Here is a 23,653-nt window from a genome sequence, read left to right on the forward strand (position 1 = left end):
ATTAGTTTTAAGCTGGGAAAGCTGTACTTTTACTGCCATTGAGCAGGCCAGTTGTAAGTATTGTATAGCAGCAACTTGTTTAATTTTATTCAGATCTTTTCTTGTGGAAGTTTTGAGCAATCTGATGTTACATTCCATACCGGGACAGTAAAATGCAAAAGAAAGTAGTTGCATAGTGAGGTCTGCAGTGATGCTCAGCCTGTGGTACAAAGTAAATGGCTCTGTGATATGTGATGTGGCAGAGAAACAAAAAATTCTGGACTTGGAATCGTGAGCAGTGGCAGAGAAAAAGAAAGAGAGAAGCTGTCTCAGTTGCCTTAATATCTCAAGGTGCACTTCCAGGGTCTGAATTTTGACGAGGATTGTGGTTGACTATTGCTTAAAAATCCTGCAAGGTTTAACTTAATAAAAGAGGAACAATCCCACTCTTCTTTCAAAGCAAGAAAAGGTTTTATCATTCCGTCTTTTATGAATTAGAAATGTACATACATAATTCATGTATGATTAGAGAGCGCAATGTTGTGACCTGTCAATTGAGCGAGTTTAACGAATGGCTTTGCATTTATCCTCGGATTGTTATGAGCATGGCTACAATTGCCCATCCAATCATCCATTTTCTGATGAGAATATGTAGTTAATGGTCACTGGGATTCGATGCCTATCATTGCTTCAATGGGTGCAAGAGAAGATCCAACGTTAGATGAGGCACCAACCTTGTGCACACCAACAACACATACTGTAACAAATAAACTAAAATATGTTTGGTTACTCCCTCAAAATTTCAGCATTAACCGTTCACTTATGAATGTTTTGAAGCACAAGGCAAATCTCTCCAATTGTATGACATGCAGTGTGTAAACAGAAGAATATAATCTGAAGGACATGCAATTAGTGGCTACTTCATTCCTGAAAATGAATCAGCAAACAACAAATTTGTCTCAATCATCATTTTTTTTTTAAACCAAAAGTAATGTTTTTTTAGTCAACTAGTGACTATCAACTAAAATGTGAGTAAAATCCACATGAGACATATTGAATGTTGCAGGAGTGAATGTGATACTGTCTTCAGTTATGACTAATTTCTGCATTTACAAGTCAGTCGATCTAATTCAGTGACTAATTTTGCATTAACACACATGTTTGAGTTATGTGAGGTAGCCTGAAAACAACAGAATATAGGAGTTTTGAAATAATAATCTTAAACTGACAATATGTTCTCATAAATGTAACCTGAAAGTTGTGGCAAATGTAAAAATGAGGGAGAGATTTGAAACATGAAAGCATCAGGTATGTGACATTTAAAATTTGAATACATTTGACATGGCCATTAAATATTAATTTTCATTAACCAGGTAATGTCTCCTCCATCCACTTATGCAGTCTCATATTAGCAAATGTTGCAAGCCTGATGATCTGATTTCTGACAATCCTGATTAGAAAAGTATGTTCTTATAAAAAAAGCTTTAAACAATTTGTGTGAATTAAAATTTTCTGAATTATGTTGATTGAATAAATCAGGTTGTCCACATCGATCATATTATTTATGTATAAACCCATTTGTTGTCACCCTGATGGTAAAACCCACTCTCTACCGCACATGAAATTGAAACTGTGACATGCCACACCAATTTCTTTATAAATACTAAATCATCTTATGTGTTTTTAGCCACTCCTTGTCACCTCCTTTCGGTAAATGCTTATGGAGTAAAAATACCTTTTTTTAAATAATTATTATCTATTCACCTTATGTTCCTGGGAGACCTCTTTATTAAACACCAAGGAAGAACACAGAAAACAAACTTCAGTGTGAACTTGAGTTCTTACTGACTGAAGTAGAGAATTTCAACAACATTCTTTTTGATTACCTCTCTAAGGGCCCAGGGGTCATAAATAAAAGAAAAAAAACAAGAGTGGGAGCAGAATACAATATGAATTGATGCAGGTTGTACGCACAAGACTTCAAGATATTACGCACATTCTTATTGAACTTGGAAAAAAAATAAAATCATGTTGCCAAGTAAATATCAACATTGCAATACATTGAAGCCTCTTTACATTCAATATACAGCATCCAAACATCTTTGAATTGCCAGTGTGTTCATATTATGGGGCACAGCATCTGGGTTATTCATGTGCTCAACTTGGCTTGTCTCAGGTGGCAAAAGTAGTCCATGTTTCTGCACTGCGTTATACATTACTGCACAATGAGGCAAGACTTTGTGAAGGTTGTACAGCAGTGGGTCGCCTGATAACTCTAAACAACGCTTACCAATGTATGTAGCAGCATAGCAGCACTTGAAGCTGAGCAGAGGAGACCAGCTAGGTGCTTCCCAGGACTTAAGGACATGTCCTACTCTGACAGACTCAGAGAATTAAACCTGTTGAGTCTCAAGCAGAGGAGACTGTGTCAGGATCTCATCCAGGTATTTAAAATCCTCAAAGGCATTGATAAACTAGCAAGATTCTGTCAACTTAAGGGTTAATTATGTACTCAAGGATATCAATGGAAATTAAGGAGAAGTGCATTTAAGACTGAAGACAGGAAGAACTTCTTTATGCAAAGAGTTGTGGGACTCTGGGACAAATTACCAAGACATGTAGTTGAAGTAGAAACCTTGACAACCTTTAAGAAGAATCTGGATGAGATATTGGGACAGCTTAGCTATTAGCTAAACAAACAGGCTTGATGGACTGAATGGGCTCCTCTTATGTTTCTAATGTTTCTACTTTTTAATGAACTAAAAGTCTTTCATTATATCTCCTCTCTTGAGGTGTGCCCACTATTAGCTGAAAGGAAGATTATACAAGTTACTTGTAATGTACTAAACTGAATTGCAATCCTATAAATTAGACTTACTTACCAAGGAACCACAGCATGACCCTGAGTTCTACTTCCCTAGAAGGCAGTCATTACGCAGCTAAATGATCACTTGAATAAACATTCTACTCGTGATAAGTTTCAGTTGGGTTTTGGAGCAAATCACAGCACAGAAATTGCACTGCTTAAAGTAGTAAATGACTTGTGGGTTAATACAGACAGAGGCCGTTTATCTGTTCTCATCCTTTTAGATTTGAGTGCCGCATTTGATACCATTGATCACAATATTCTTATAAATCTCCTTATTCAGTGGGTGGGCCTCTCTGACAGTGTCTTAAATTGGTTTAAGTCTTACTTAACCGATAGAAAATGCTTCGTTAGTTGTGGTAACACATGATATTCTATATGGTGTTCCACAAGGATCTATCCTGGGTCCGCTGCTCTTTTCCGTTAGGTCAGATTATTTCAAGGCGTAATGTGAGCTACCACAGCTATGCTGATGACACACAACTGTATTTATCAATAGTGCCTGATGATCCCGACTCTCTTGGTTCACTGACCCAATGTCTTACTTGCATTTCTGAGTGAACGAGTAGTAATTTTCTTAAACAAAATAAGGAGAAAACAGAAATCTTTATGATTGGCAAAAATGGTATAGTGAGGGTATTAGAAATAAACTTGATCCATTAGGCTAAAAAGTCAAGACAGAGGTAAAGAATTTAGGAGTAATCATTGACTCTGACCTGAATTTTAAATCAGATTACTAGGACAGCATTTTTTCACTTAAGAAATGTAGCAAGTTAGACCTCTTATAACATTGCAAGATGCTGAAAAATGAGTTCACGCTATTGTTTTTAGTCGACTAGATTACTGAAACACACTTCTCTCAGGACTACCCAAAAAAGACATCAGTCGAGTGCAAGTAGCGCAGAATGCAGCTGCCAGAATCTTAACTAAGAATAGAAAATCCTAACACATTTCTCCAGTTTTGATGTCACTACATTGGTTACCCGTGCCATTTAGAATTGACTTTAAAATACTGCTTATGGTTTACAAAGCCTTAAATAATCTCGCTCCATCCTGTATTTCAGAATGTCTTACACTGCAAATTATAACCTTAGATCTTCAAATGAGTGTCTGCTTATAATTCCAAGAGCGAAACTTTAAAGAAGTAGTGAGGCAGCCTTCTACTGTTATGCACCTAAAATCTGGAATAGCTTACCAATAGAAATTCACCACGCTAATATGGAGAAGTACTTTAAACAACTGCTGAAAACACATTACTTTAACATGGCCTTCTCATAACTTCACTGTAATTTAATCCTGATACTCATAGCTATATTTTGGTGTAACCCTGATATTCTGTATATGCATTGAATTATTGTTTTTATCATGACTCCACAATCCATTCTAACCCCTACTTTCTCTGCTGCTCCTTTTTCTGGTTTTCTGTGGTAGTGGTACAGATCACCACCACCTGATCAAAGCACCGTGCAGTCCTTACATTGATGGATTGAAGGCCAAATGTCCATATGACCACCATCATCAAATTCTTTCACGTGAAGCCTGAAAACCATGAGGACTGGTTGAGATCATTTATGTTAAGTAGAATCCATGTGGAGGCTGGGTGGTCTCGTGGCCTCGGAACCCCTGCAGATGTTTTTTTTTTCTCCAGCCCACTTGAAGTTTTTTTTTTTTGTTTTGTTTTTTCTCTCCTCCCAGCCATCTGACCTTACTTTATTCTTTGTTATTTAGTATTGCCTAATCTTATGTTTATATTTTTATTTTTTACTAGCTGTACCCAGCCACACGTTGCTGTGGCTCAGTCTGGTTAAATGGAAAAGAAAGAAAAGAGAAAGCGCACGTTTCTAATATGTTTAATTTCACAATGGTTGAGGGTACAGTAATCCCTCGCTATATCACGCTTCGCCTTTCGCGGCTTCACTCCATCGCGGATTTTATATGTAAGCATATTTAAATATATATCGCGGATTTTTTGCTGGTTCGAGGATTTCTGTGGACAATGGGTCTTTTAATTTCTGGTACATGCTTCCTCAGTTGATTTACCCAGTTGATTTCATACAAGGGACGCTATTGGCAGATGGCTGAGAAGCTACCCAGCTTACTTTTCTCTCTCTCTTGCGCTGACTTTCTCTGATCCTGATGTAGGGGGATTGAGCAGGGGGGCTGTTCGCACACCTAGAAGATACGGACGCTCGTCAAAAATGCTGAAAGATTATCTTCACGTTGCTATCTTTTGTGCAGCTGCTTCCTGAAACGACATACTGCCCGGTGCTTCGCATACTTAAAAGCTCGAAGGGCACGTATTGATTTTTGATTGAAAAACAAACTCTGTCTCTCTCTCTCTCTCTCTTCCCCTGACGGAGGGGGTGTGAGCTGCCGCCTTCAACAGCTTTGTGCCGCGGTGCTTTGCATACATAAAAGCCAAACAGCCCTATTGATTTGTTTGCTTTTCTCTATCTCTGTGACAATATCTGCTCCTGACGCGCACTCCTTTGAAGAGGAAGATATGTTTGCATTCTTTTAATTGTGAGACGGAACTGTCATCTCTGTCTTGTCATGGAGCACAGTTTAAACTTTTGAAAAAGAGACAAATGTTTGTTTGCAGTGTTTGAATAACGTTCCTGTCTCTCTACAACCTCCTGTGTTTCTGCGCAAATCTGTGACCCAAGCATGACAATATAAAAATAATCATATAAACATATGGTTTCTACTTCGTAGATTTTCTTATTTCGCGGGTGGCTCTGGAACGCAACCCCCGCAATGGAGGAGGGATTACTGCATACAATATTTTTTGTTGTTCCATTGTCTGTGCAGATATAGAGATTGTCTGGTTTGCCGACTCTAGAACACGCAACATATAATCTCACAATAATCCATGTGAGAAGCAATCCGTGTGGAGATCTAAACCACACAATTCTAAAGATTGGCCCTGAGCTTTGTTGATGGTGATTGCAAACGCTAATTGAATTGGGAATTGCAATCTCTTAAATTGAAATGGCATATCCGTTGGAATCATAGGAATGCAAGGAATGAGGACATCTTCACCTTTGAAAGGTCCTGTCAAGATTGTTGCTTCTACGATGTTGCTCATTAATTTTTTTACTGCAAGCCGCGTGCCGTTGCAAAGCTTTGGCTGGTTGATATTTTGCAACATGATAATTGGCACGCCGATATTCAATTGCAGTACGTGTGGTGGTATCCCTGGCAGATCGAGTGAATTCAAAAATTCTGTTGGATAATTAACTGCTTCATCTGCTTCCACAACAGTGTCGACAGACTTGTATGTGACTACCTCGCTTTAAATGTTAGACTGAATAATATTGTTAAGTTCGTAGACGTCTTTGTTCTTGGCTGCAAGAATAGCTCGTTCACTCAGCCAATCGTGATTCTTATAATTGGTTTGAATATTGGGAAATTCTTTTTCAACCAATTCTTCTTTTGACGTCACTAAATTGCAGAAGTTATGAGGCAATGAAATTCGTCCTGAGGTCAGATCAACCGGCACCTTTCAGTTCCCAATTTCCAGCAATTGATGTGAGAATATCTCAGCTGATCGATCGTTTTGCAGCTGGACATGCATATTTGTAGTTAATTTTAATGTCTTTACGTGTCGCCACAAATAGAGTATTTCAGGCAAGCATTTATTTTGTCCGCTGGTGTCGATTGAGGAATTACAGGTAATGTTTACCTGAAATCTCCTGCAAGCAATATTAATGCGTTCCCAAATGGTCTGATGTGGCGATTTTTTGTGCGCCATTGTGCATTCAACCCAAACAATAAGTTTGTATTTCTGCAATACTTTTCCCAGGCCGGATGCTTTGGAAATGTTGCACATGGGAGGATCGTAAATCGGAAACATTGAAATGGAATCGTAAAATATTTACTATAGCGTGTGTTGCTTTTACGTCCAACAGATGGCGCTGTTTTTCAAAAAAAGCATGTTTTTACCTGTCACAGGTGTGACATCTATATAATAGTAGGTATATAAAAACACGCGCGTATTCGAATGCAACGTTGTGTCAAAATTTAAAAGCAATCGGTGAAGAACTTTTGGAGATTTAAGATTTTGAACAAACGAACATTTACATTTTTATTATATAGATAAACTATTCTTTCTTCATCTTGTAATGCACTATGAGCTACAACATTTGTATGAAAACGTGCTATATAAATAAATGTTGTTGTTGTTCCCAAGTTTCCATTTGATAAAATAAAGAAATCATGGATTCAGCCAGGCCACCTTGCAACAATGTCAGACACATTTGAGCACCACATATTAGTTATATATTAACAGAATAAAAGTGCTTTCTGTTTACAAAAGCAAATTCATTATGTGATGATGCATTTATCACAACATTTTGTGCAGTCAGTTGCTTTAGGAATATCAGCAATCACTGCAAGTTGTCATTTGATCTCTACCTTACCAATTTTAAAGAAAATAGATGTATCTGAGTAACATCTTAATTCTACCATTCCATACAGATGGCATGACACGCCTCAGTGATGAATGTGACATTCTTGAACGGTCAGCCAGTTCACACTAAAAGCGGCAGTTGCCACACACCCTACAGTTGTTAAAACCTGTAGCAGAACCGGGATTGAATGATTTCTGCGTGATGATCTCTGTAATGCAGGCTCCAATTCAGAGCCCAATTCAACGACAACGACTCTAAGAAGTCTAAATTGCCTTATAAGCCAGTCATCATCATGAGCAAAAAGTATTGTGTTCTCTGATAGCCTGCCATTGGTGATATTCTCCAATAGTGGTATGTTTCCAGGTATATCCTACAGCATGCAGCACATCTGGACAAAAGACAGACAGACTAAAAACAACTAACATTAGACGTGTGCATAAGTCATTATCGCTAACATTGGAGACAGCTGTATTGAGAAAACATGTTAGTTATCACTTTATTGCTAGCATGTGAAACGTACCAGAATTGACTTTGTTTAGGTGCAAAACATGGGCTACAAGACATAACCAACTCAAGACAATCCAATTTCAACCTGCCATTATACATGACACTGTGCAAACCACAGTACAAATACAATTTCTAATTACAAACTTCAATAATTAAATCGAATAAATAGAAAAACTTTACAAAATAATCAGCACCTCCAAATCCGAGACCATAGTCCTCATCCAGAAAAGGGGGAATGCCCTCTCAGGGTTGGGAGTGAGATCCTGCCCCAAGTGGAGGAGTTCAGATATCTCTGGGTCTTGTTCATGAGTGAGGGAAGAATGGAGTGTGAGATCGACAGGCGGATCGGTGCAGTGTCCGCAGTGATGAGGGCTCTACATCGGTCTGTCGTGGTGAAAAAGGAGCTGAGCCGTAAGGCAAAGCTCTCAATTTACCAGTCGATCTACGCTCCTATCTTCACCTATGGTCATGAGATATGGGTAGTAACCGAAAGAACAAGATTGCGAATGCAAGCGGCTGAAATGAGTTTCCTCCGCAGGGTGTCTGGGCTTTCCCTTAAAGATAGGATGAGAAGCTCAGTCATCCAGGAGGAGCTCAGAGTAGAGCCACTGCTCCTCCACATCGAGAGGAGTCAGATGAGGTGGCTCGGGCATCTGGTCAGGATGCTTCCTGGACGCCTCCCTGGTGAGGTGTTCCAGGCACGTCCAACTGGGAGGAGGCTCCAGGGAAGACCCAGGACACGCTGGAGGGACTATGTCTCCCGGCTGGCCTGGGAACGCCTCAGGATTCTCCCAGAAGAGCTGGAGTAAGTGGCCGGGGAGAGGGAAGTCTGGGCACCTCTGCTCAAGCTGCTGGCCCCGCGACCTGATCTTGGATAAGCGGAAGAGGATGGATGGATGGATGGATGGATGGATGGATGGATGAATGGATGGATGGATGGATGGATGGATGGATGGATGGATGGATGGATGGATGGATGGATGGATATACACAAGTTGAGCAAGAATGAAGTTTTCAGGAATAGACAAACAGCACAGTTACCACTTACATGTTGCAAAAACAGTTAGGAGATACCCTATGTAAGTTTATTTAGGATCAGAAAAATTTGAGGAAGGAAGTTACGGAGATGGCATATAGTTGCAATAGACTTGTACCTCTTTGGTGAAGGCAGTACCTCCTCTGTGATGGCACTGCAATTTCATTAGTTCATGAACATTCGAATGTGACTGATGTGTTATTGAAATGTGCACTGAAATGATTTTCTGTTCATTTTATTGTCCTGTTGCCTACAGTCACTAAAATGTCAACACAGAATAGTCTACACAGGACTTAGGGATGCTAGAATGTGCCATAACGTTAAGCCAATTTTCATGCCAAGTTCATCCCAACTTTTGTGTAAGAAATGGCTTACACACATTTCTGAGGCTAAACACATTTTATAAACCTGGCCCCTGAACTGTAGATTTTTTGTTAAACAAAATAATGAAAATGTAAGACTTTCTAATTTTTATTCCATATCAAACCACACTATTGTTTGTATAACAAAACAGGTGTGCGTAAGAAAATAAAAAAACCCACAGAAGCAAACTATTTGTAATATCTTCTTATGGCCCTAAATACACTATCTATGGGAGCATAAGAGAATATCATCTTTAACTTGATCTAATAACAGTTCAGAACTTAATAATTTAAGACCGAACCAAATGATGTACTTTCAAACTTTTAAATTCCCAGGCGTGGTACACCAAAGCTGAAAAACTGTCCTGAGACTGTAAGCATCACACATCAAACAGCTAAATAGTAAACTCCTCGCATAATTCAATGCTCAGACTGCAAAAAGCCAAGGCTTAAAGGTGTACGCCTTTCATTGTGGTATTGCTAAAGCAAAGTGAAGAGCATAATTTGAGTAGGTGCCATTGAAACAAGAAAGCAGAAAAAACTACAAATGTCTGTATTGGCTAGTAGGCCCAAGTCAGGCCATTTCAGTGCAGGCAAGCAGGCTATAGAGAGGCACTGTCAGGCTGGACATCCATACTGGTGGCGCTAATTTGGCTCCGATTTTCCTTGTGTCCGTTTGTCTAGGGTAACGTTAACAGTTGTGTTAGAAAGCAATGATTTTCTTTTTTCTGATGTTACTAATTTTAGTTCTTACACCTACATGTGAGTAAACCTCATCATACCACTTTCTTCTTTCTTCATCTCTGTAGCCTCAGTTTTGGTTTCAGCAAACTAAGGCTCTGTATTTGTGAAAATCATACATGTCTAAGCAAGCTCTTATTAATATGAGATAAAAATGCTTTTCTGCTCTGTCGTTTTGTAAAAATTGATCCGCCTGTGAATCGTTTACAACTACAAGTGATTTCTCTTCTAGTCACACATTAAAATACTAAAAATGAGAACAATTGCTAAAACTAAAGGGAAGCTGCGGACTGCAAGTCACACAAGAGGCACATGTCTTCACCTCAAGCTGTCCTGAAAAGGCACACAATGGCTTTTTAAAATTGTCCTTGCTGGCTGCTGTGTTAAATGGTCCTAAGGCTTTGATTTAGTCCTTCAGATGGTGGTGACACATTTCAGATTAGCTGATTTGGGTCACTCTTTATTTTGCCCATACATTTACATTTATTTTTATTTTATAAAGCCTCTCTCAGCTAATGCTTTGTAAACATTATGCAGCATTTCAGTGCCCGACCTTTAAAATAATAAAGGATCAATGTCCCAAAGTAGCTCCAGTGCACTTGAACTTGTGTAAGGAGTGTGTTGCATTTCTTACTTGAGTTTGGTCTTTCAGTAACAACGGAAATAAAAAAGGAAATAAAAAAAGGAAATGAAAAAACATCCAGGCTGCAACTGTACACTGTATACTATAATAATGAGCATAAAGAAATGCTAAATCCATTTGACAGCTCCAGTGTTAAAAGAGAACATTTGGATGTGCGGGCTGCCCTGACTACAAGTGAAACACCCGCTAGTTTAGGCCTAAATGATGACATTCGTGCCTGGCCTACATGAGACAATTTACTTTGCAGTCAACAAACAAGACTCCTACCTTGCCTCAATGTGTAGATAGTGTTGGTGGCAGAGAAGTTGGTGGCGGTGACAAAGCTTTCACTGTTTGAAGTTTCCACTTCCACTCGCACAGAACGTTCCATGTTGCTTTGGAAACTGGTCACCTCCCCAGTGGGATAGGTCACGTTGATCAGATGACCTTCAGTGTTGTACCTGTGTAAAGATATGGAACAGAGTCAAAGGTGGAGTCTCTAAGAGTCTGAAAATCAAGAATGACACACAGGATGTGCCGCCGCTATAAATCTCATCAAAATGAAACATAATTAATGATGCAACCTTTGGATCTGAACATCTTACCAAATTCCTAAAAATTATAGCCAAGGCATTTGAAAATAAGAAGCTTTAGGTTGAAGCAGAACTCCTAATGTGACAGTGTCCAAGATGTAACACTATGCTCATTGTGACATTGTACTGAAATATTCTCACAGGGTGCTTGACTTTTCAGATTACTAATGTTCACCAGAAAAGGAACATAAGACATAATCCACTTAATCCAATTCAGGGTCTCAGGGGGTCAGAGGCTATGTCATCTGCACTTCAGAACAGGTTGTCCAACTGAAGCTAAGCAAGTTTGGGCCTGGTAAGTACTTGGATGGGAGACCAACCAGAAAAAGCTTGGGTTGCTGCTGGAAGAGGTGTTGGTGAGGCCATCAGGAATGCTTGCTCTGTGGTCTGTGTGTGGATCCCAATGCCCCGGTGCAGTAATGAGGACAATGTACTGTAAATATGGAGCTGTTCTTCAGATGAGACATTAAACCAAGGTCCTAATTTTCTACAGTCATTTAAGATCCCTGGGCATCTTTCAGAAAGAGTAGGTGTATCCTGATGTCCTGGCTAAATTGCCCATCATGGCCTCGTCCATTCTGGCCCCCTTATCAACCCTTGTCTCTAACAGGCTATCTCTCTTATCGCTTCAGCACCTAAAAGCTAATGTGTGGTGAGCAAACTGCCACAATAATGGCTGGTATTGCATCATTTAGACGGGTGCTGCACATTTTGGTAGTTAAAGTGGTTCCCTCTCTGTGTATGTCAGGGGTGTTGAACTCCGGTCCTGGAGGGCTGCAATGGCTGCAGGTTTTCACTCTAACTACCTTCTTAATTAGTGACCTTTTTTTGCTTCTAATTAACTTCTTTTGCCTTAGTTTTAATTAACTCGACTCAGACCCCTTAGTTCTTTCTATTTCCTTAATTAGCAGCCAAACAATAATGAGACACAAAACGAGAAAACAGGTGACCAGCTAACCACATTATCTGAACATAAAGAAAGGTGAGGGTCTCGGTAAGGTTGATCTCTCAGGTCAATAATCAGAAACAGAAAATCAACAGTTTGGGAAATGTCTGCTGTAGTAGAATGAGAGCAGTAGCAAGCCATGGAATTAAGTAACGGGTTTAATTAACAGCAAGAATTGGCTTCTCATTAAGAAACTGGTTGGAATTTGATGTTCCAGTTTAGCTGGTCATCTGTTGGCTCGTTTCACGTCTCATTTGTGTTTGACTACCATTTAATGAAGAAACAAATCAATTCAGAGGACGGAATCCTTAAAAATGGGGCTATTAAAAGGAAGAGAAACAAGTTAATTAGCAGTGAAAACTGGTCACTGATTAGGAAAAGGGTAAGAATGAACACCTGCAGCCACTGCGGCCCTCCAGGACTGGAGTTCGACACCTGTGGTCTACGTAAAAAGCATTTTGGGTAGTGAGACAAGTGTTATATAAATGTAATTAACTATAATGATTAATTATTATCTTGTCAGCCCTGGAACAGCCAGGGCACAAGGGTGCACTCATGACAATTTGAAATCATCAATAAACCTGCACTCCCTCATGTTTATAGGAGGTAAACCTAGAAGACCCCGACGAAAACAACATTAACACAGGCAGAACAAGCAAACTCACAGACTAAATAAATAAATGAATAAATAAAGAAAGGAGGCTGGATCCATGAAGCAGCAGTGCTCATGACTGCCTACCATGCCACCTAAAAGTAGCTGTGAACAAAAATCAAGACTGCAAAGTAGATGTTGTATGTTATGTTTCCAAGGAAGACACCAATGCAGTTACCAGTAGCAGAAGTACAAGGCTTTATTATTATTATTATTGTTATTATTTTGATTTTTTTTTTTGCAAAAAGACCTCTTTATAAATCTAAAGAAAGTCTCCATGCTGGTAGTATGAAGGGCTAACAATTCAAATAAATAAACAGGCAGCTCAGCCTGCCCCCAGGATCCTATGTCCTGGATTTGAATCTCATTTTGGCCACTATCTGTGTATGTAGAATGTTCACATACTCCCTCTGGTTCTTCGGGTACTCTGATTTCTCTCCCACAGTTTGTGCTTTGCAGATTAAGTGCTGGCTCTAACTTAGTCCTCTGTGGGTGTGACTGTGTTTTCTCTGTTTATGGTTCGTTCCTGTCTCACACCGAAAACCTATCGGGATGTTGTCTGGAACCCCTGATCCTAAATAGCACTAAGTTTCCTTGAGAATATCGTTATGCAGAAAACAAACAACTGAACAGTTCTGTCCATGTCCTTTCTAACTTGAACGTAACAGCACGGCATGTCCCAAACAGACTTCCTACATCAAGATATTAAAAATTAAACAAAATGATAGTTAAGAACTATCTTGGCTCTTTACAAACTAAACTAAACTAGTAGCCGTTAGCTTGCTGCATTTATGTCAACCTTTAGCGTTATCTCAAAATGCATTTCAGATATCTAAAAATGTAGTCCAGCATTCCTAATACAGTATCTGAAGCTGAAAAAAAACTCATTTAAATTTTAAGATATCATAAAAAATTTTTTGTGTGTTAGGGGGTTTGTTGTTTGTTACAATTATTTATTTATAATATATATATTATTGGGGGATAAATAAAGTATCTATCTATCTATCTATCTATCTATCTATCTATCTATCTATCTATCTATCTATCTATCTATCTATCTATCTATCTATCTATCTATCTATCTTAAAATATCATTCTGTGTATTTTAATATATCTTTTGAAGTAGACATATTTTCAGTTATCTGTAATTCATTTTGAGATACCTTAAGTGCATTTGCAATTTTCCTAAATGCATTTCATGTCATCTCTAAATGTTAGTTTGGCTAAATGTTATTTATGATTTGCAGAAATTTCTTCATGCCCACTTGCTTGAAGATCAGTTATTAGAAATTATTTCACTCATTAGCGAAACAGAGTTCAAGTTTTGTTTCTAAACTCCATAAGGAAGGGCTCAAAGCCAGTCCTAATTCACATCTGGAGTTTGTGTCTGTGGGGGCTTCTCTTCACGTATTCTGGTTTCTCTCGCCCCCTCATAAAGATGCTCTTGTTAAGTCGACTGGAGATCCTAAATTGCTTTTGATTGAGGAGGGAGGGGGTGATCTGTGATGTGTGGGCAGCCCATCCACAGTTGGTTCCTAACTTGCACCTGGTACTGTCAGGATAGGCTTTGCCAACTCTGAATTACACTAAGCCGGTTCACACATTGGGTGGTAATGTATTCAAGTTTGCTGTTTAATGCATTTCATGTTTATGTTGATTCTGTACAAATAAATTAAAAAAAAATAAATTAGGTGTGGCTGACTGGTGGCATGATGATTATGCTATTGTTCTAAGACTAAATTTGAAGGGTTCTGCCATTTCCATCAAGGCTTACTATCACTTTTTTCTGCAATTGGAAGAAGTGTGCTGGCTAAGTTAAACCACTAGATGGAGACATTTCCTCATACAAAGTAGAGAACCTTGCTAAAAAGCCTGTCTCTGTTTCCGTTTGATTAGCAGACACTTTCATCCAAAGCAACTTACAAAGAGGTCAGCATAATCGAGTAACCAGGGAAAATTACAGGACAAGGTTTCAAAATCGATTATCACAAGGGAAGAGTTCAGAATAAAATAAATAAAAATGAGTTACAATTCCTAGGTTATTTGATAAATCTCAGTACTAAAGCTCCTGCTTATAATATCTTTACATTCACTGAATTGATAAACATGCCTAAGAAAAGTAAATCACTGTGCACCTTAGCAACAACATGAATGTGCCAGATGCCAACTCATTCAAAACTTTAGGATTGCATACTGGGCATCTGCAGGGTGCAAAGTACGGACACATACTGTACAGAAATGGTTTCTTTTAAAAAGTGACTTTTCAGGGTGCACATCATCCATCAGCATGCAGATTAATAAAATGTGAAAACAGCCTGGTTAAATGCCACACACACCAGGCACTTGAATTGCTATCCATATGCAGACTCCAGCACACTGTTGGTTTTTCAAGAGTCTCTGTTTTAAAGTGACATTTGTCAGATCTTGAGGCTTAAGTAACAAATCCGCCTACACACATGCACAGCAGGCACACTTTCATAACTGAGTCAGCAAATCGGCAGCAAACCTTGGCCCCATGTCATAACAGAAAAAGATTATTGGAAGTACATGCAAAATTATAAGTTGTGCTCTATTAAAATTGGAGTAAAGCTGGCACCCTGGCAATCAAATTTGTTTCTTTGCCCCCTGTGGAAGGCATGTGTATGGAATTGCACATGTCTAGTGTGCCACACCATTACTATATTGGCAGTGATTCTTTAGAATATGGCAATTCCCAGGCCAGGTCACTATGTGTAGGGAGCTTTTCCATATTATCTGAAATCGTTGTGTATTCCGGGTGTGCCACCTACCTTCCAGGTGGCATATAACAGTGTATTAGGTTAACTGGAAACTCTGAACTGGTCTTGCATTATTACATGCGGATGTGTTTTTGATAAAATGGCATGACAGTGAGATTAATCCTTAGAACAGGCTGTCTTTAACTGGATGCAAAAAGCAGGTTTAGGAAAATGGATGAATACATCAAGACAGAAATATCTAAAGTACAAAAGACTGTGGACATGCAGTGGTCTGTTAGCTCGGAGTAGGTATGTATATAAGTGTGCCCGACACTGGACTAATGCTACATCCAGGGTTAGTCAACTAATGCATTGCCTATTTAGTTTGAGCGATGGCAGAACTGGGCTAACTATTTAATGAAAAACACATTAAAAACCAAGCCAGTTAACAAGGTACTTACTCGTACACTGCCGTCCAACCATTTTCATTACTCTTGGTGGCCAGTAGACCTGAGTTGCCATGGTAGGTAAGTTGGGCAAGGTCATGACCAGGAGCAGAGACTCTCTTAAGGGCGCCGTTGTTGCTGATGGTCAACCAGTAAACCTGACCTCCAGGCACCACCAGTCTCAGTGGCACTCCATTGGCGTCTCTGTGAATGTGCAGCGAATTGCCACTGCTGCTGTTAACCGTGCTGAGGTCTCTTTCTCCTGTGTAGGTAAAGTTGTAGATGTAATCACCAGTGATGAGGTTCAGAGTATGCAAGTGCGTGCCATTGGCACTGAAAAGGTAGAGCTCCTGGTCGGCTGCAGAGGCGATCTGATGCATGTTCATTCCATTCAAGTGGGGCTTGTTGCTGCTGATGGCCCGAATCCGGATGTTACCCAAGTCTGCAATGTATAGAGTGCCATCAGGGGCTACAGCCAGTGAGGAAGGAGCTTTGAGCTTGGCATCACGGGCATAACCACCATCACCTAAACAAAAAAAATGCAATTGAGTATATTCTTGTGGTAAAAACCAAGGAGTCATGACCTGACCCAGCCTGCCGAAAGAGATTCCTAGTGGACTATGAATTCCTGAGAGCATCAAAGAAAGTTGCTCAGAAATAAATATCTGATACTCTTCTAATTTTTTTAATAGGGCAAAACACGGTTCTGCCCATGAACCTGGAGTGCTAGGACCTAGCCGCGTGTAACTGAACTTCAGAGCCCTCCTGAGGACTAATTTCATCACTTACTTTTGGCCCATTCTGGATGGGTGCTAGTTAAGTACACCATGTAGAACAAGGAAACACTGACTTGGTGGGAATGGGCTTATGGGAATCTGAATACAAACTACTGGGTCATGAAGCTAAAGTGGAATAACTGGTTGCTTTTAAAAAGCATTTGGTTGACAAATATGGACAACTTACTGTAGCTATTAGCTACCCAAATGAGTTGATGGACTGAGTAGTCTCCTCTCATGTATAAAATGTCTTACAATTGCATGTTTATATTAAGAATGACATTGCAAGAAGTGAATGTGAGATCCTAATAAGTATATGAAACCACCTGAGGGTTCCTTCTACAAACTAGTCAAGATCCTAAGTTTGGTCTGAAGAATGCTGACAACAAATATTCTGATCAATTCCCATAAAATCTTACCTGAAAAACAATCACAATTGGGGTCGATCTTACAGTCACAATCAGTCGGGGCACCGGCAAGGACTGAAATCTCTCCGTTGGTGGTGACCTGTTGAATGCGGTTGATCTTGCGCTCGTCAGTTTCAGCGATATAGAGCACTCCGTAGTGGGAAACGCTGATGGCCCGCGCTGACTCCAGAGTGGAATGGACTGCCACTTTGCTTACCAGATAATGATCAATCCCCGGCACCTGACAATGGATCGGGCGGCCTGCCACAATTCTTACTTGCCTGTCCTCTGACACCCGGATTACAATGTTGTTGTCCAGGATGTAGAGGGAGTTGTCTAGAGGATTTACTGCTAGATCGGTGGGCCACTCCATACGCACCTATATGTGGAGAAAAAACAAAAAAAAAGCTATACTTTTTATTGTAGGGCACACTGGACATAAAGTCAGTATGAGGAAGACAGCTGATGAAGTACCACACATCAGGAGTTCTCTGGCATGAAAAATGGCAGTGTTAAATGCCATGACACTGAGTCACTAACACTACCACTTTGTGATTACGCTGCTGCAAAACATGTTATAGGAGGCATTAACTATCTGAGCAAGCCATTTAATGTGCCATTAGAAGGTGTTCAGGTATTCTTAATTAAATTACTACTTTATACATAATGCCCTTCACAAATTTCTAAACATATTAATGAATGCTGGACTCTATTGCATTGACTCTAAAAGCAGCTCAGAATTTCCTGCTCATAATAATCTGTCTTGGAGACACACCTCAGTTTCAGGCAGGATTCTCTGGCGGCCCCATTTATAATTCATTTGGTGAAATATCAGAAAGTAAATACTGTTTTTTGTTCCCATTGTCCTCACCTCACTTCAACACTGGCAAGTTCAGATAAGGAAACGGTGCTCATATTGTCATTGTTTTCATTAAAGTCATTAAAAAAACTTCACAATGTCACATTCACGTAAGAAATTAATTGTTTTTATGAACCTGTTTTTAACAATGGCAGACCAAAGATAAAAAGAACATCTAACATGGCACAGGCCTTGAAAGCTGATAGACTGTAGCCAGAGGTTAGAACGCAATAATCAATAAGTCACTGTGGCTAGTGAGCCTAATTGCTTTATACTCATAAATGCTTTCTTGCTGAGACTTAACAGAAGTTCAGACATCTGAGTTTCCTTGCCAGATGAGTTTTTGATGACATGAACAATATAGATTTTGGACACTTAAGAAGATCGGCTAACCATCTTTTATGATGATTGGTAAGGTAGGTGGAGTTTTCCTATCTGACAGAATTGTTTTAAGGGTGGCAGGGATGACGCAACATCTGTTTTCAGTGGGATCTACTAGGAATAGAAATGGAGAGGTGGCTCTGAGGCTAAGGATCTGCGCTGATATCCGGAAGGTTGCTGGTTTGATTCCCATTAGTGCCAAAAGACATCCTACTCTACTGGGCATTTAACCTGCACTTACTCCAGGGGCGCTCTAAAAATGTCTGTGACCCCAAAGGGTACACAAAAACGAACAAATCCCTAATACAAGAAATCGTATAAAGTCAAAAAAAGACAAAAAAAAAAAAAGAATAGTCAGAACACTAGCACAAGAAGTTGAACAATCTTCATCTAAAAACTAAATACTATGCAGAGTTTGTAGTTAATACTCCACACAAAATGAGAATTGCAACCAGGAAAGCTCCCCAGATGGTATTTTTACTTTGTTTGTGAATCATTACCAAATAAATAAATAAGTAAATAAAATAAATCTAGTGCTTGGATACCTCAATGAGTGCACTGCGTTCGTGCCGCCCTCACAAATTGTTGTGTGAAGCAGATGGGGTGATAAAGGGATCAAGAGAGCAAATAAATAATAAGCTGAGTTCTTAACCATAAATTCAGTTAGATTTTTCACCAAACCCAAAACAAATACTCTAATTCATAGTCAAAGTTCTAAACAGAATAATCCTAATACCAGGAAACCACAAACAAAAATACAATGGCTAGATTCATTGTTGTTATCCAATTTCAGATAACCTAAGAATTCCCAGGGATGACCTTTTATGCTGTCAGATGGTGACGTCACATGTCGCACGTTAACATACTAATCATTTGGTAATGAGCAAATAATTTTATACTACTAAATTTTATACCACTCCATGGAACGGTCCTTATGGATGACACTGTAGTTATGATCTTCTGGACTGGCTACTTTGAGCAGCTGTTTAAAACTGATCCTCCGGCTAGGACGTTGGATATCTCTGCGTCCATGGTTCTTGAGGCTGATCCTCCAAATGGTTGTGAACCACCCAGTCTCACTGTGATTGCACAAATGGTAAACCAGCTGAGGGTAGGGAAGGCTTCAGGGATCTGTGTTATCCGGGGTGAACTTCTCCAGGCTGCTGGTAAAACTGTCCTCCTTGCATTGCAAGCAATATTTGCTTCCATTTGGGAGACTGGCGCCATCCCAACTGACTGGAAAACGGGACTTGTCATCCCTATCTGGAAAGGGAATGGTGATTGCCTGTACTGCAGCAACTACAAGGGGATAACACTGCTGTTGGTGCTGGGTAAGGTCCTTGCTAGGGTCATCCTCAAAAGGATCTGTGATCACTTGCTCACCTACCAGCAGCTGGAGCAATCTGTATTTACACCTATGAAGTCTACAATTGACCGCATCCTGGCACTGAGGTTTCTCAGCAAATATCAACAGAGTTTCTTTGCAGCCTTTATCAATTTTCGTAAAGCGTTCGACTCAGTTGATATAGCTGCCCTTTGGGACATTCTGAGACTTTACGTCATCCCCTCAAGGTTGCTGGATATCATGGCTGGCCTGTACACTGGTACAGTGAGTGCTGTACACAGTAGAGGCAGAACCTCTGTGTTTTTCCTAGCTGATTCTGGGGTTCATCAGGGGTGTGTTCTTGCTCCTACTCTTTTCAATGCTTGCATGGACTGGGTGTTGGGCAAGGTCATGGGGTCCAGTGGCTGTGCGGCATTTGTTGGTGAAGAAAGATTCACTGATTTTGACTTTGCCGATGATGCTGGGATCTTCGCTTAGTCAATGGAGGCTCTGGGGGCTCTTGAGAGACTGAGCGACGAGTCTGAGTGTATGGGCTTGCAAGAGTCTTGGATAAAAACCAAGATCCAGGCCTTCAATGACCTCTTTGGCACAGCCATCAGCAGTGTGTCTGTCTGCTGAGAGAGTGTCGACCTTGTCAAGAAGTTTACTTACCTCGGCAGTGACATTCATGTCTTTGGTGACCCTTCCTATGAAGTCAGTAGATGGATTGGGAGAGCAAATGGGGTTCATGAGGTTGCTGGAAAGGGGTGTGTGGCGCTCACGATATCTATGCAAAAGAATGAAGGTCCAAGTCTTTAGAGTACTGGTGCTTCCTGTCTTGCTAAATGGTTGCGAGACATGGATGGTATCCAGTGACCTGAGTTGACGACTGGACTCCTTTGGTACTGTGTCTCTTCGGAGAATCCTTGGGTATCACTGGTTTGACTTTGTGTTGAACAAGCAGTTGCTCTTGGAGTCCTGAATGAGGTGCATTAACTGCATTATGAGTGAGCATCATATACGCCAGTATAGCCATGTAGTGCGATTCCCCAAAGCTGATCCAGGTAGCAGGATCCTCATTATTGAAGATCCAAGTGGCTGGAGCAGGCCAAGGGGATGCTCATGTAACACCTGGCTGTGGCAGATAGAGGGTCTTTTTTGGAGGGTGGGACTGGACCGCGTGTCTGCCTAGGGGGGTTGCCAACCGGGATTGCCACCAGGATCCTGAGCTGTTTCATTATCTGGTGGGTGCATTTAATGCGATGTACCAGTGAATGCTCCCCAACCTAACCTGACCTGACCTGACTTAAAACAAAAATAAATTAAAAAAATGTTGGAAATGAATTGAGAAGCATCAAAACATAATAGTCGTCATTCTGTTTGCAGGAATATCTCTAGGAAATGAAACTAAATTACAAACAAAACATAATCACAACAAAAAGCAGCACAAATTAATGCAATATTGCCTGCAATTTGGCCAGTCAACAGCCACAAAAGGGCAACTCTTACAATAAAAAACACACAAAATTATACAAAATATCTCAAAAAAGACTAAACAAATCAATAATGTTCAGAAACAAGAAAAAACAAACTACACAGATGTCAAACATGTTTCTAAAACTTGTCTGTGTTTAGTCACAGTAGCATGTGATTTCTTCAGGAGTTCTTTAAGAACAAGTCCTAAAATCATAAGGCTGCTAATGTGCTCGGTGACACCTGAAGCTTGCCTAAAGACAGATGGAAGACATCCCTGCTGGAAATGCTTCCAGATCAATGTCCCAAGCTTCTTTGAAGAGGACACAGGCAAATGTCAGAGACCTCATTAGGACTTGACGTTGCTCTATGGGAGTCCTTTAAAGGTTTTAATTTGAGGATGCAAACCAGCATTTCTGTTATAATGAACTTTCCTTGTGCTAATATCTCTCCCATGGACAATGGGGAAAAGAGTTCTGAGTTTCATTTAAGAATGCAATTCTTAAGGAACACATTTTCAGGATCAGTATGCTCCCGGCTGGCTACAGAGGCCTTTCCTTTTATTTCACAAGTGCAGAATATTGTAGGTATGGCTACACTGACACAAATTACAGAATAATCTGCCCAATTGTGGGCCAGATCAATCCATTCTAACAACTGTAAAAAGTGTTATGGCTTCAGGCAGCTCTTAATAATTTTCCCCGATTATCACATAATGTAATCTAACCTTTCTAATTTATCACAGTCCATTCAGAGCCATCTTGATTTCAAATAATGATTATTAAACAACATGAATATTTACATCTCCAAATTCTTATAGTTTGGGTAAGGACGCCAAGTTGTTATAAGGAATGCCTCTTGATGTTACCGTTTCTTCAGGAAATAGTTAGATCCCTTCACCTTTTACACATTTTGCTATGTTGCAGCCTTGTACTAAAATCATTTAAATTCATGTTTTCCCTAATCAAACAATACTCAATATTCCAGAATGACAAAGTGAAAACAGGACTTTAGGAAATTTTGCAAATGTATTAAAAATACATAAAAACTGAAAAATTACATTGACACAAGTATTCAGAGCTATTAAAGACCCCTTGATGTGACTTCAACCTGGCAGCTTCTTCAGTTTGATATGACAAGCTTTGGAGGCACGGATTTGAAGATTTTCTGCCATTTTTCTCTGTAGATCCTCTCAGGCTCTGTTAGGTTGCATGGAGACTGTCAGTGGACAGCTATTTTCTGGTCTCTCTGGAGATATCTGATTGGGTTCAAGTCTTGGTTGTGGCTGGGCTACTCTAGAACATTCACAGAGATGTCTCTAAGGCACTTCTTTGCTATCGTTGCTTTCTTCTTAGGGTCATTGTCCTGTTGGAAGGTGAACCTTTGGCCCAGTATGAGAAACAGAGCACTCGGGTGAAGGTTTTCATTAAGGATATCTCTGTACATTGCTCCGTTCAGCTTTACCTGAATCCTATCTAGTCTTCTAGTTCCTGCTGCTGAAATACAACCCCACATTAAAATGCTGTTAGAATAATATTGTACAGCTCATGAGCGGTGCCTGGTTTCCTCCAGATGTGATACTTAGAATTGAGGCCAGTTGGGTAAATCTTGGGTTGTCAGACTAGAGGATGTTGTTTCTCATAGTCTGAGAGTACTTTAGGTACCTTTTTGCAAAATCCAAGCAGACTTTCATGTGTTGTCTGGTCACCCAAACATAAAACCCAGCTTAGTGTAGTGCTGCAGTAGTGGTTGTACTTCAGAAAGTTTCTCCAGTTTCCAAACAGGTTCTCTGGAACTCAGCCAGAGTGATCATTGGGTTCTTGGTCACTTCACTTACCGTAGCTTTTCTCCAGAGATTTCTTAGTTTGGCTGAGTGGCCAGCACTCTGAAGTGTTGTGGGTGTTCCAAACATATTCAATTTAAGAATTATGGTGGCCACTGTTCTCTTGAGAAACTTCAGTACTGCAGAAATTGTTTTGTAGCGATCCCCAGATCTGTGCCTCGACGCAATCCTTGTCTCTAAGCTCTACTGGCAATGTCTCATGGCTTGGTTTTAGCTATGACAGACATTTCCAACTGAGGAACCTTCTATAGACAGGTGTGTGCCTTTCCTACTCACGCCCAATCAAGTGACTTGAGGAGAAGGAACATCTGAATGGTATGCACATTTCATGTCTCTTAGCAAAGGGTCTAAATACTTGTGTCAATTTATTTTTAATAATTTTAAAAATATTCCTAAAATCCTGCTTTGGCATTTTCATTCTGAGGTATTTAGTGTTGTTTGATGAGGGAAAAAATAATTTAAATGATCTTAGCACAAGAATAACAAAAAGTGACAAAAGTAAAGGGGTCTGAATACTTTCTGAAGGCACAGTATGTGTGAAAAAGATTGCTAGCCAATGGAACACAAACATAGTGGAGAACAAGAGAGCATCCTTCTCCTAAATTTTCTTTTTGTTTTTTCACCAACTAGAGCAGCAAGTTGAACCTGACTGTCCTCCACCATATTTGCTTTAAAGTTGTTTTTTTTTGCAAAAAATTCCGTGATCACAGG

General features: G+C 39.9%; 1 protein-coding gene across 1 annotated transcript in view; it reads right to left on the reverse strand.

The window, feature by feature from the left end:
• tenm1 (teneurin transmembrane protein 1) overlaps positions 1–23,653 on the reverse strand; it is a 900,581-nt gene that overhangs the window by 34,861 nt on the left and 842,067 nt on the right. Inside the window, 3 exon segments of the mRNA XM_051935222.1 lie at positions 10,814–10,986; positions 15,895–16,405; positions 17,075–17,441. Of these exon segments, the coding sequence (XP_051791182.1) occupies positions 10,814–10,986; positions 15,895–16,405; positions 17,075–17,441 (1,051 nt within the window).

Source organism: Erpetoichthys calabaricus, chromosome 12 (assembly GCF_900747795.2).
Source record: "Erpetoichthys calabaricus chromosome 12, fErpCal1.3, whole genome shotgun sequence".
NCBI lineage: Eukaryota > Metazoa > Chordata > Cladistia > Polypteriformes > Polypteridae > Erpetoichthys > Erpetoichthys calabaricus.